Below are 13,346 nucleotides of genomic sequence, written 5' to 3' on the forward strand. Positions count from 1 at the left end.
GAATATGCATTGCATATTTGGCTCAGCAAATTACACCCATGTTGCTAGTTGGTTTTTATTGAGTCGTGTGCTTACGGATGCGTCCGGTTCTGCCACGCAACGATGTGTCGTCGGGAACTCTCCTAGCCTGCAGGTAGACAGTTTCCTACTCCATTTCATTCTCAGAAAGGCCAGCAAAGTGGAATCCATGCATGCAATGGCAAACGCGTCTTGCTGTCCTGTCAAGGACATACGGCTATAATGTGCCTTCATGTGACTCAATGACCTTTCGTTCGTCTCAAAAAAAATCTTTACTCCCCCACGCAAAAAAAGCATTGTTCAAGACAGAAGCTCGTCACATAATGTGAGAGCTTGGTCTTTATTGAGGCTCGTTGTTGGCAGAACGAGGTGGAAGGTTCAGTGATACATATCTGAAGTATATTGGCTCGATGTCCGACGCCGCCCTCCGTTGCGTATGCAAACGTGGGCAGTACGTGTGTGGCTATCGACGTTGGCGGAGTGGAATAGCACACCGCAAGCATTCGCTCTCTCTGCGTTCATGAACTCCTTCTGCGCATGTAATGGGTATAGCAATCTGTTTCAGTGAAGCGATATCGATGCTACAACTGTCTGAGACAGGGATTGAGTCGTCCTTGAGCGGCGGTGCAGCTCCGCAGGAAATACAGAAGATGAAAGGGACGGCGGACGCGGAAGAAGTTACAATCTACCGCAGAAATGGTAGATGAGCTACTAGTTAAGATATGTCTTGGTTTGACCGAAAAGAAAACTACTAAACAGAGCTTCTGTGGGGGGAGCAAAACTGGCCTATTTCATAGGGTGCGTGGCTGGAGGCCCCTACCACAGTCACTGTTTAGCACACCTTTCACGCTCTCTGTAAAGCTGCTGGATTCTTTCTGACAAGCTTTACCTGTGCTGTAGTAATTGGAGGGCTGCCCATTTCTGGTCAGAAGGATATTACGCAAGGTGGCACAAAAAAGCTCACTGACGGCGAGCGGTGCTACCCGCCTCAAACGAATCTCAGCAGCTAGGACACTGCAAAATTGACAGCAAAACGGGCGCATGCAGAATTCAGCAGTCTCTCTTACGATGACGCATTTTTGTGTCTAAGATTCATTTGAACGCTTTCGGTCATTGACAACTGCTAAGACAGCTACCTGGTTCAAAAAACACTCGTTAAGTTGAGCAATCTCCATCTTGTGCGAGTTTTGAGAGAGCATGCGGAGCCCGTCAAGTCTTGGTTTTACATGACAAGGCGGGCGGTTAGCGATTGTTTGTGTTAACGTTCCGTCTCGAATGGAAATTTGCCGCCAGAAAAGAAGGCTTGCCTACAAATTGTTTGGCAAGAGTTTACATGTTGAAAGTCACCATCCTCTGGAAAAAACTGTGAACTGACATTTGAAGAGGCGCTCGCGCCCGCCGTTACACAGGCACGACAGAACGCGCTCCTGAGGAGGCACGGCGAGGTTCGCAGAAAGAAACGCCTTCTTAAGGCCGAAGCAACGAGAGTCTTCATCGGCACACTAAATACAGCTGTTTTTCATATCTTGTGTGCGTGCTTGTCTGAAGGATGCAGCGAAGTAGGTTGATAAATTTGGGGCCTTGCCTCCCAACGACATCGCGGCGCTACCTCCCTCCATAACCGAGCATCGCGGGTAGCCGAGTGGCATGCGATGTGTGCACTTGTGTCTCGTCCTTCGCATGTGACTTCCCTCACCGTTTTTCCATGCGCACTGCTTTTACACGGGCCTGAAGGAGAATCTGCCTCGACGAGGGAGAAGCTTGCGCACACTTCCCGGTGACGGTACTCTTCGTAAAGAAAAAACCGATGAAACGCTGTGACTAGCTTCCAGCGCAAATACTGCTGGGGGATCACATCTTTCACTCCATCTCCAAAGAGTTATTTGGGCCGAAGCTCATGAGCTCATGCCGGGACGTGGGCGGCAGGGCCGGAGTCCCGAGCTTCGTGGATCGACTGCGCCACACAGCCAGCGAGGAGCAACACGAAAATGTGGAAATTCATCAATCGGCGAAAACGAGCAAGGGTGGGCCAGCAGAAGGGACACAGTCGGTTGTTTGGCGTTTCCGTTTGTCTGTCCTGCGCGCCGGTCACCCCAAGGCTTCCGATCGACCACGTCTGCTTCTGGGGAAAGCCGTCCCGAGGTAGGACCGTCAGAACTGCTTTTTGCCTGCCTCCAGCAGCTCCAACTGCCAGAGTGTCTGCATCTTCTTCTTCACCATGGAGCAGATCCGTTTCACCAGCCGCTTCTCTACTCAGACGAGGCAGCGCGGTCCCTTTTCAATATCCTCCCGAAAGCACTCGTTAGCGACCACTTCGACTGGGAATGTCCGAGTTCGGCTGGACACGTTTCCCACCATCAGACACGCCCTTCGCCGATGCAACTGGCCTCACGACTCTGTGCTCTTCTCCGGTCGCCGCCCCGGAAGAACCTTGCTGACCCCTATCTGGAGAGGTGCTTTCTCGTGAAATCTGTGGGTGAAAATTCTGTTTTCCCTCCGACGTTCTCAGGGGCTACAAACGTGTCGCTTTTCAGATGTCTCTGTACATGGGGAGCGGCATCTTCCCACCAGCTCGGTCACCTTCTGTTCTCTTCCGCATCTGGGAAGCGAACGCATCCTCCACGGCCCGTCCACTTCTCGTTCGATGATGAGGCGACCTCTGAGTTGTTCTGCAGCAGAGGTCCACAGTTGTCCAGTCAAAGACGACCGTCAGATCCGCTGTCCTCGGCCCCACACTCATCTTCTCCGTCGTTGTCGTCCTGTGTTTCCTCTCCCCCTTCGTCTAAGCCTTCTGTCCAGCCTTCTGCTGCCTCCCTGGTCTGTTCCGCATGCAGTGCCAGAGCGAGAAATGGAGCAAGCAGCTTGCGTGTGCAACTCATTCGCTGTGGAGCTTCCATCAGCCTCGCAGCAACGTTCGATGGAGAGGTGTGGGTGTGGGGAAAAGGCGGCGACGGCGGTCACCAAATCCTTTCAGAGCCAACGCTTCTTCGAGGGCTTGTTGAGCCTCTGGAATCCTTTTCGAGTTTCACACATGGAAGCTCAAGAGGAAAGCGTTCTGGGACCTGCGGTGGTTCTCCGCGGCGGTCGCAACTCATCTCAAGTGGTAGAGAACAACAGCCGGAATTCCTCCCAAAGGCTGGCGACGCTTGCTACCGATGCGGCTGCACCTTTCTTGACGATACCGGAAAGAAACACACGCGAGGAAGGATTATCAGAGACGTAAGTATCTTTTGCTTCTTCGGTCGTAATTTAGAGCTTTTAATATGTTGGCAACCTTGTAAGATGTCTTGTCAAAAGCTGCCTTCTCATTCTTTTCATTCATGCCACCAGGTGTTCCTCGTGAATCAGAGACACTGATATAGATTTCCTTTTCTCTCACATGCAGAGACAAAGGAAATCTAGTTGGTGGCATTGTAGGTTCTGTCTGGATGTCACCGCGAGCCTTGCTCTTCTGCTCGGCTGTTGCATACGATTCACCAACAGGAAGCTAGGGATCTCCCACACCCGGGCTTCGTCAGTTTCAGAAGAAAGTTGGCTCTGACCCACTCATTTGCCGATCCAATCCCGTATGTGTATCTAGATAAACATGTGCGTATATACATATGTATATGAATATATGTATGTATACATATATATACATATATTTATTGATGAAGCGCTGTGCCTGTATATTTTTTCCTTCAGAAAGTGAAATCGATTTATCTAGGATTGTAAGGAAACGATGTGATAGAAAGAGCCTACTGCCCGAAAGCAAGATACGCGGCTCGCGGATCACAGGCCGACGCAGACAGACAAGCTCCGGTTTTTTTCTGTCCCACTTGTTGTGTTCAGGCGGCCGTTGGCGCCTCGCATTGTCTGCTCCTCGTCGATGTAGCAGTTGCCGAGCGACCCGGACTTAGCCCTGAGGAAACGATGGTATCCTGCGGACGTCGAACTCACTCGGTGCCGAAAAGCAGAGGCTCAGACTCCGATGGAAGCGAGGAAGCTCTGGACAGATCCCACCTCGCAGAGGGAGGGACGCAGTTTTCTTGTAGAAGGCGAGAACCAAAGGGAGACAGCCACGATAGCCCCTCGTCTCAGCGGATACGCAGGCGGCGCACGAATTCCAGGGCCTACCCCGGAGGAGGTCCCCTTCCGCCTGTATTGGAGCCCTTGTCTTTTGATGCTCTCCGAAGCAACGAAGAACGTTCTGGGCCGATGTCAGAGGACAGTGACGAGGGCTGCGTTGGCGAGGAGCCAGTGAGTTGTAAACAAGAAAACAGCGGCAACGTCTGGGTGTATCGGAACGAACGACGACTGTACGCATGGGGATACAACTCGAGCTGTCAGCTCGGCTTCTCCCCCCGAAAATGCCGACCAAATGACACGGCGGGCCACGGACGCAACCGTCACCAGAAGTCCGGTTCCTCTGTAGGAAGTTTAGACAGCCGTGACATTGGTGATGTAGGCTTTGTCTCCCAGTCGCTGTCCTTGGGTTCCTCGTCTGCCTCTGAAGACTCAGATGCATCGACGACGACGAACCCCCGACGAATGCGAAATCTCTCCACACGACAGCGGGGCGATGAAGCTAGCGAGCAGCCTTCCGCTTCTGGAGATGCGACCTGCTCAGGCACATCTCGAGAGACAAAACTGTCCGAGACGCGGCTGGCAGTTGGTGAGAGCCAGACAAACTCAATTCACCGTAAAACGTCCGGCGAAGCTGAGGATTCTTTCACGTTTCGTCCAGTGCTGCTCTGTAGCTGGAAGTCCGCGCCGCTCGTCGAACCCTATTCGCCAGGCGACCGCCCATCTCCAGCCGCTTTGCGTGCAGAGTCATCCCTTGGAGAGCCTCACATGTTTTCCGCTGAGACAGAAACTGAGAGAAAATGGGCAGAGGGATCGTGCCGCAGTCGGCGACAGACAGCGTTTGGATCTTCGTCTGCTTCGCATAAAGAAATATTCGGGGGTCGCAGAAAGGCTTTCTCGCGCTCTGTGCCTCTCTTTCCTGCCACCTGGAAGGTCGATGCCGTTGCTGCGGGTCTGACACATTCCCTGCTTCTTCTCGACGATGGTAAGAGCCAACAGATGATCTAACAATCAAAACAGAACTACGGTGACAACAAACCGGCAATCGTTCTAAAAGATCTGTGGACTCAAGGAACCTTGCGCTGTTCCTCTTCTTCAAATACTCTCTCTGTTTTGCAACAAAAATTTTACTCGTCGTTATGTCCTTCCTGTGTTTTGAATATTTAGGCGTTCTTCGTTTCTGGGAGTTTTTTGCCTTCTCAGGTCGTGTATGCGTTTTCGGCGACAACACGTTTGGACAATGCGCTCAGCCACCTTCAGTGAGGAATGTCAAAGCGGCTCTTGTCCTCAGCAGTCTGCCTCCATGCACAGCGATCGCGGCGGGTCAAAATACAAACATGTCTATTTCTCGACCTCCTCAGAGTGAGTGAAAACACTGCTTTCTCTGACGAGCGCCCGAGTGTGATCAAGCATAAATCAATTTGCAACTCTCCTGTTATCTTGTTGTTTTCAACAATGTGGGATCGAGCCAAGATTTCAGCGCCCAGGACCTACTCGTTTCAGTTGTTGTCAATATTTGACCCGGACTTTGTGTGCTTCCGGAGGCGTTGTTGTTTGTGTTTTTGTGTTCTGTAGCTGCGGCATCCCCAAGGAAGAGCAAACTAGTACCCTCCAGTCTTTAGGAAATCAAATTTCAACACTGTGTTGCTGACAGGCGTTGCATTCCATTGAATACTGGAGACACTATGTTCCATGTGAATGCTTTCGAGTGATTTTGATCCTGGTGCGCGGCCCGCGATGAGCCTCGGCTCCTTTCATATTTGTGGTTCCTTCGTTTCTTGGTGTCTATCTCTCTCCCTGCCGTTCCATGTGTTTCTTTCTCTCTCTTGTCGCATGCAGAGGTCTTCGTTTGGGGAGGCAGTCGCGTCGCTGGCTCTCGAATTGCCAGTTCCCTGTCTGTTGGGATATCGGACTCCTCGTGTGCACCTTCGTCTTCGTGTGCTTCTAGCGCCTCCTCATCGGCCTCAACTTGTGCGGTCTCTGGTGGCCGAGGTGCCCCAGCGATTCTTCCCTTCTTTTCTCCCATGCGCTTGAAGGGCGTGGGGAGGCGAGAAGACGACTTGGGGACCACCCAGGATGGCTGGACAACGCAAACAACATCTCAGGGGTGTCCGGTCTTTTCGACCGACACTCTGGCGGTCAATGACTCTGTCGGGCTCGCGGTTGGCGCTGATGAGAGGTGCGAACGAAAATGTTTGCAGGAAAGGAAGTCATCTGGTGACGGACTCGGATGGGTCGATTTTCCGTCGAGTAATTCGGTGTGTCGCTCGTATCTGTGTGTCATTCCACAGTGATGATCAGTTCTCGTTACATATATATATATATACATACTTGTAAATGTGTATGTATAGGTTTAGAAAGACGTACGCAAGATTGATAGATTGCCAGACAAAAATCGACAGACAGATAGATAGATAGACAAATAGATCGCAGGTGTTCTTGTAGCCATATGGACAGACAACGATATAAATATATAGAGATAGACACCCCGTCACGTGATTTGTAGTACACTTGTCTGAGGCCTTCACTTTTGAGGCAAACAGCTATCCGCCGGCGTATACAACGCGGGTGGGCTTCGGCATCCGCAAACGCATAAACCAGTTCTTGTATGGTGTTGGTTTCCTTCGGTCGTTGAAGTCTGTAAGCTGTTCCGGTGGCAGAGGAAACTAAAGAGTGCGGTATGGTCTCATCTGTTTTTTTCATTTTTTTGTTTTTCGCCCGTTTCATTTTCCAGGGTTTACATCTTTCACTGCGGCGTCCGGCCGCCAATTGTCTTTCCAGCAGTGCCACTTCTTTCCACGTCCGACGTCTCGGAATCTCCACCCTCGCCTCAACCCTGCCCTTCTGTATCTCGGAGCCGCGGCGCGCCTGCTGTTGCCGTCTCGCCTAGTGCGCCGAACGGGCGCGTCTCTTCGCCGCCCGTTTATCTCCATCTGCCTCCGCCTCGGACGTCGTCAAGCCCCTCGGGGGGAGTGCGGCAGATGTCTTTGTCTTCCTCCCAGATCTTTCTTCTCACTGGAGACGGTCTGCTGTATTGTGCGCCGATCCCTGAGGCCTCGGCCTTCACGAGACAGCCAGGAAAGGAGAATGACCTTTCACGACGGGGATGTGCGTCTCTGCTTCCTGCCAATCCAAAGGAGACACAGGCAAGAAGTGGAGCACCGTCCCTTTCTTCTGTGACCAGTTTGCCTAGATCGGTCGCATCCTTTTCGAATTTGTCTCCGTTTATCTTGTCACCCTCCATGCCGGAGCCCCTGCCGCCTGAACCCGCGTTGTGTCTCCCGCCTTCGGCGCACCCTGGCCTGAGTTTTCACGAGGCGCCGGGACTTTCTTTGAGGCCCACCTCTGGGGTCGCTGCCTCTGAATCTCTGGAAGGTTCGCCCACCGATTTGAGATGCAAGGGGGGGGGTCCTGACGGGTGTGACGGAGACAGAGTCAAGGCCATAGGCCCCGACTGCCTTGACCGCCGCCGTGGTACCAACTTGGGTCCGCCAAGAGAAGAAATTTTACCGTCTGCAGCGCCGTGGAGTGTGTTCCTCCATTTCACGCCTGTTCGCGAGGCAGCGAGCATCGGTTCCTTCGCATGCAGTGAAAACCACACAGCTGTGATTGTGGAGATTCACTCGCCTCAGTTCCCCCCTTACACTCGTCCGGCTTTGCGTAGCTCGCCTGTCGATCAGCAGGTCTGTGCAGCGATTCGCGCTTCTTTCGGAAACCCCCGACACCACGTAAACCACAACAACATTGCTCCTTTCCCATCTACCTCCTCTGGCGAATTGCCTCCTTCCACCTCGCCCCCGTCGCCTCGGGGCCCCACTGTCTCCGCTTGTCACCCGCCGTCTCTTGCCGCTTGCGCGGCCCAGGCCTTGCTCCGCCCGAAACCTCCCTTCCCGGCCTCTGTAGGTCACGTACTCGAAACTGTCGCTCCACTTGCTGTGTCTCTCCGCGACAAGAGTCTCTTCGACTTCTGCTGTCTCTTTCTCCTCTTCAACCTGCCGCTTCTGTTCCTCGCTCTTCACCGCAAGACCGCCTCGGCCCTTGCGGGCCCCACAACCGGGCTCGTCCTCAGCCGCGACATCCCAGCCCTGTTCGAAACCCTGGGCTCTGCAAAACGGATTTACCAGTTTTCCACCTCCTCAAGTTCTTTTTCGCCAGCCTCTTGCGAGAGCGGAGACGTTTTTCTCCCAGCAACTGCAGGCATGCAGTACATCTTGAGATCGTTTAAGGCAGCCGTGACCACGGCATATTTAGATGAAGGCACTGATAAACTCCTTGCTCTCAACCTGAACAGCCTTCGTGACCCGCTGAACCCAGCGTGGGTAAGCGACCCCCATGATGCATTGCCTCGCCGCAGCAGGCAAGAGAGGAGAGACATCCGACGATCTCCCTCACTCTTCTCCTCCTTCACCGAGTGGTCACCTTCCCACACGGCCCCGGAGACGGCCTCGGGCTCCGACGACGACTGGGCAGAGCCCTCGCGCCCTTTGTATGGTGGGGGAACACATCCGACCTCCCTCACGGGGTCTCACGAGGCGCGAGTGACCTCCGGGCTCTTGGAGACGACACGGGGGCTGTCGCAGCCCTTGAGGCAGCGGTGCTTGGATGACGAGCAGCTCGCGAATTCCGTTGGAGATTCGGCATGTCCGAGCGACATCCCGGCGATTCCCTGGTGGGTCGAGGCTTGTGCGCAGCAGCCTCAGAGATCTCATCGGTGTGAAGACTCGACGACGAGACGGAAGGGCCCTAGACTGTCTCACGCCTCTGCTACGATGGAGACAGCCCACGAGACGGGTCAGGAGCCGGAGACAGACCGGCGAGAGGACGTTTTAAGACGTTCGAAAGACAGGAGGCCCCGCAACGAGACTGAAGCTTTTGGAAGTGTCTGTAGGGAATCGGATGTAGACCGAAAGGATAAGAGAGAGCAAGCAGAGAGACGGGTCGCTTACCCTCTAATGGCGATAAGGGGCGAATCGTCAACAGGCCTCGCCAGCCACATGGAAGTCTCTCTGGAAGCGGCCTCTTCTTCGTCGAGGGACGTATCTTCTTTGGGTCCTGCTTCCTCCGGAGGTGCTTCTTCCCATGCAGAAATGCTGCCTGCTTCCGAAGTTTTGTCCGGTCAAGGCGGCACAGAATCTCGTTCGTTTTCAAGCCGGGTTCCTCCTGTGTCTTCAGTCCTACTTGCAAGCAGCGGTTCTTCCTCGTCTTCATCCTTTTCTCACGAAGAAGACGTTTGGACCGAGGAAGGGAGGCAGGCTGTGGCTTTGTGGACGGAGCTGATGGGTTCGAGTCTGGATGACGGACAGTCTGTGAGGTCGTTTCTGAGCGCCGGAGCAGAAGATCTCGCGACTGTGTTGGGAGCTCCTCTGCCTCACCGGAGAGTGCGCGAGCGAGGAGACAGTTTTCCTCGTTCGCAGCAGCACCCCTCCCGTTCAGGCGACGATTCGAGAGGAATGGTCCGTGGTGACGCCAGTCGGCTATCCTCTTCCTCACTCACACAGCCGTTTCTCTTGCCGGATATCGCCAATTTCCTCCCTTATGAGAACATCCTCTTCCGCCTTCCGCGGCGAGCAAGCGACCTGCTAACCTCGTCCGAAAATGCGCTCCTGGAGAGGCGCCTCATCGATCAGTGGTCAGGCGCCTTCTGGGTAGACGACAAGGAAGGCAAAGCGCGAGGGGGAACAAAGGTGAAAGAACACAGAGGCCGGCAAAAAGGAGACGGACGGAGGCCTTTGCTCGAAGGCAAACTGACAGGCCAGTGCTTGAAGAGAGAGGACGTGGAAGCGGAGGAAATTCAGGGACCTGCGTACAGGGGGCCGGGCGAGAATGCAAGCGACGAGGGCAGAGAGCAGGGAGCAGGAGGGAAGTGGCGAAATAAAGGAGATGGAAAGGCGGTTGAGGGCGCTGAATCCCAAGAGGGAAGGAACAGCGAGGGAATTACGATGAATGCGAAAACGTTTGTGGACACATCAGAGACGAAAGAGCAAAGTGGAAAGAACACAAGTGAGGATGAGGTCAGAAATGCTCGACAGTCAAGGAACGCAACTGATCGCCAGGACCTAAACAAAGGGGTAGATCTGAATGAAAGAGACGACATGCAGGAGCCGCTTAACGAGGCCGACATGTCCAACCAGCGTTCGATAGGGATGCTGGGGAGATGGACAACACCTTTTGTGCCAGCAAAAGATGGTGCCAGCGAGGCGCAAGTGCAACAGGAAGGAGCATGGACGACAGCATCTGATATTGGAAGATTCCCCAGCCAGAGAGAGGAACGAAACCGAGCGCGACCGCACGGCAACGGTGTCGAGGACTGGCGGAAACGTCTTCAGACCTTCTCGCCGGCTTTTGCTCCCTTGTCTCCCTCGTTGCCTCCATCCTCATTCCCTCTGTCTTCTTCCCCTGTACCTCACCCCTGTCGTCCATCCTCGTCTATTGTCTCTCCCGCACTTACAGCATCCCTTGCACCTACCCTGCGGCTGTCAGAGGCGGAGTTTCCTTGTTTGTCTCCAGTTCTTGCTACTGGTCGACTTCCCAATCCCAGAGGCGCGGGAGTCTTTGAGTCCAAACTCAGCCCCGTGGGCTCGCAGACCAGCCCCCCAAAAGTCGCCCCACTGTGCCCCCTGTTGTCCGCGAGTCCGTCAGGCCACACGCCAAACTCCGCAAGGCCCACTAGCCGATGGGAGAACCACGACCGCCAAGTCATTGATAGAAAAAGCGGAGAAGAACGAACTGTCTCCTTGGACGACACTGGTCTGCCTGTGGCTACTCCAAGGTGGTCACCCGATGAAAGTGGAGGAACCGACGACAACGACCCCTCTGGATTCATGGACCCGGACCCAGCGTGGAATCATGTGGAGAATAGACACAGGAAACAGAGCAGCGTGCTTAGACGGGAAAATGGAAACTGTGTCTTGACTAGAGGGGAGGTTCGAAAGACTATCCCAGGTCTCGCGCCGCCGTGTAGCCACCCCCCAGAGAAACCACAGCAGTCCTCGGCCTCCTCAGTGGTGGCATGGGGGAGAGGCATCGCGGGAGGAAACGGTCCGGATGTATATGACGCTCAGGGAAGCAGTCTGAGGATGCCGAGGCCTGGGGAACCTGTCACCGCGTCCACCACAGAAACCAAGCAGGTTTCAAAGATCGATATTCCTGCCTCTCTGAGTCAACGGGGTCACGAGGTGGAGACAGCAGCGCGCGGACGCGGCGACACGCATCCGAGTGGACGGGGGTTTGCCCTTGAAGACTTCTTGGTTGTTTCACATTCAAGAAAGAAGAAGAGAAAGAATGGGAAAGACACCGGGGTACTAGATGAGCTAAAAGACCAGGCACATACTCAGCATTCCACGCAGCGTCCGGGGCCGTGGAACAGAGGCAGTGCTGGGAGGGAGATGCCGGTCCCTGGCTCCGCGAGCGCTTCCCCAGAACTTGCGCCTGTTCCGGATCTGTCAGCCATTATGCGTGAAGAAGAACTTCTTCGTCAGGAGCGAGCACTGAAGTTTCAGCTTCGGCAGTCTCAAGCACTCGCTCAGCACCCTTCCTCAGTGGTACGCGTATCGGGACCGCCTTCAGTCGTCGTCGTCTCTCGCCAAAGCGCGACAGCCTCCGCGGCGCTTACCTCGGGCACCGTCTCCGGGACAGCCGGAGCTAGGAGCCGGCCCCTGTGCGACCGGCCTGCGGGCCCCGGGGGCGCCCGGCCGTCGAGGCCCGACGCCGCTTCTTTCAACCGCTGGGGGCGAGAAGCTGCACTGCGCCTCCAGGGCGAAGAAGGTTTTTGTGCTTCGGACCTTACAGCTATCCAGCGTGAGCAGATCGAGGAGCAAGAAGAAGACTTAGCGAGGCGGCAAGAGGAAGCAGAACTCCAGGAGGCCCTACGTCTTATCCGGGAAATGGAAGAGCGGGAACGGCAACAGGAAGCCGCTTTTCAGAGGGAAATTCGTCGAGCTGCAGTAATAGAGAGACGCCGAATCGAGGCCAGCAATGCCACGAGTAAAGTGGCGAGAAAAGCACGTTCGGACGGGAATCGCCGTGGGCGTCATGGCGCTTCTCATCACCTTCGAACAGAAAGGCTCCCGTATGGTCCCGGTGACCAAATCCCAGTTCCTTCTCAGTCGACTTGTCAGGGACATCCTCGCCGGGGCCGCCGCCCCCATCCCGTCAAATCGGGAAATGGTGGATGTGAGTCACACCCGTCGACGCAGCAGCAACTCTGAAGGTTCAATGTGAAGTGGATGTGCACATTGGCCTACGCAAACAAGCGTACGTCTACGCTGAATGTGGACAAGACACATCCGTGTCACGTAAAGCTAAACATAAATGAATTTTTTTAAAACGTAAATACATGTGTGCTGCTTGCCCGGTGGCACTCCGGGGATCCACTCCGAGTGTGTGAGAACCACCGCGGGGGCTCTCTTGTTCTGGGTACGCGTGTGAGGGCTAAGTCGTTGTCCCTAGATAAATGATTTTAGAAGCTCATGCTTCTGACAGAAAACCGCGGGAGGTGATTTGCTCTGGACGTATTGATTCGGAATTTGGGTAGTGTTGGAGATGCTGCTGTGCACAGGGCTCTGATGTCATGGATACGAAGAGCGGAAGCGATCTGGAGAGAAATGGACAGGCCACGCGGGGATTTCAGACGGACTTTTCAGATTAGATTGGCTTGCGTTTTAGATCGTGTTCGTACGAAAAGGCAGTCAGGACATCTTGATATGCCAGTGTGTGTTCTTTGCAGTTGCTCTTTTGTCACAGCACCTCTCTGTCTGGATAGGTGGCTGTGACTCTATGTCGGTTCGCACTCCGGAGCTGAACGTGCTGTTTCACTAACCGCATTTGTGGAACACACTGTGTTAGTATGATGTGGTTGTCCGTCTATGGGCATCCGTCTGCCACGGGTAATTACGTGTTTACACGCAAAATATTGCTCTTCCCAAAACGTGTACGTGTTACCCGAAAATAGATTTTGTACTGGCTTATGGTCAACCTCGAGGGCCAGAGGCGGCGCCTCTCTCCGCGTCTCTTATTGAAATGGAAGATTGATGATGCAGGCATCCTTTCGCATTCGATTTTGAGACTATGCTTTTGGAAACTGCAGTTTTTAATCCGGGAAGAAGCACGTGATCACGAGATTTTCTGTAGTGTTGGTCAACCGGGTATTTCGAGTTCGAAGTGGCACTCTCTCGGTGCGTTGCGCCCTGAGGCCTAAAACACTGGATGCTGCAGTGTGTAGTTTCTGGCATGATGGAGGAGAAAACGCTGGCAGATTTATAGGG

At 54.2% G+C, this 13,346-nt stretch overlaps 1 protein-coding gene across 1 annotated transcript; it reads left to right on the forward strand.

Moving 5' to 3' along the window:
- The first annotated feature begins 1,289 nt into the window (after positions 1–1,289).
- Positions 1,290–13,181, forward strand: TGME49_211310 (hypothetical protein). Its single transcript, XM_018779534.1, has 5 exons — positions 1,290–3,237; positions 3,850–5,068; positions 5,287–5,445; positions 5,923–6,262; positions 6,818–13,181. The coding sequence occupies exons 1-5, from the start codon at positions 1,924–1,926 to the stop codon at positions 12,288–12,290; spliced, it is 8,505 nt and encodes a 2,834-aa protein (XP_018637975.1). The 5' UTR covers positions 1,290–1,923; the 3' UTR covers positions 12,291–13,181.
- Positions 13,182–13,346: the final 165 nt, after the last annotated feature.

This window comes from Toxoplasma gondii, chromosome IV, assembly GCF_000006565.2.
Source record: "Toxoplasma gondii ME49 chromosome IV, whole genome shotgun sequence".
Classification (NCBI taxonomy): Eukaryota; Apicomplexa; class Conoidasida; order Eucoccidiorida; family Sarcocystidae; genus Toxoplasma; species Toxoplasma gondii.

Coding starts and splice junctions, on each gene's coding strand:
- TGME49_211310 (XM_018779534.1), top strand. CDS start 1,924: ATGCCGGGACGTGGGCGGCAGGGCCGGAGTCCCGAGCTTCGTGGATCG. Junction 5,069..5,286: donor CCTGCTTCTTCTCGACGATG/GTAAGAGCCAAC, acceptor TTGCCTTCTCAG/GTCGTGTATGCGTTTTCGGC. Junction 6,263..6,817: donor GCGGTTGGCGCTGATGAGAG/GTGCGAACGAAA, acceptor TTCATTTTCCAG/GGTTTACATCTTTCACTGCG.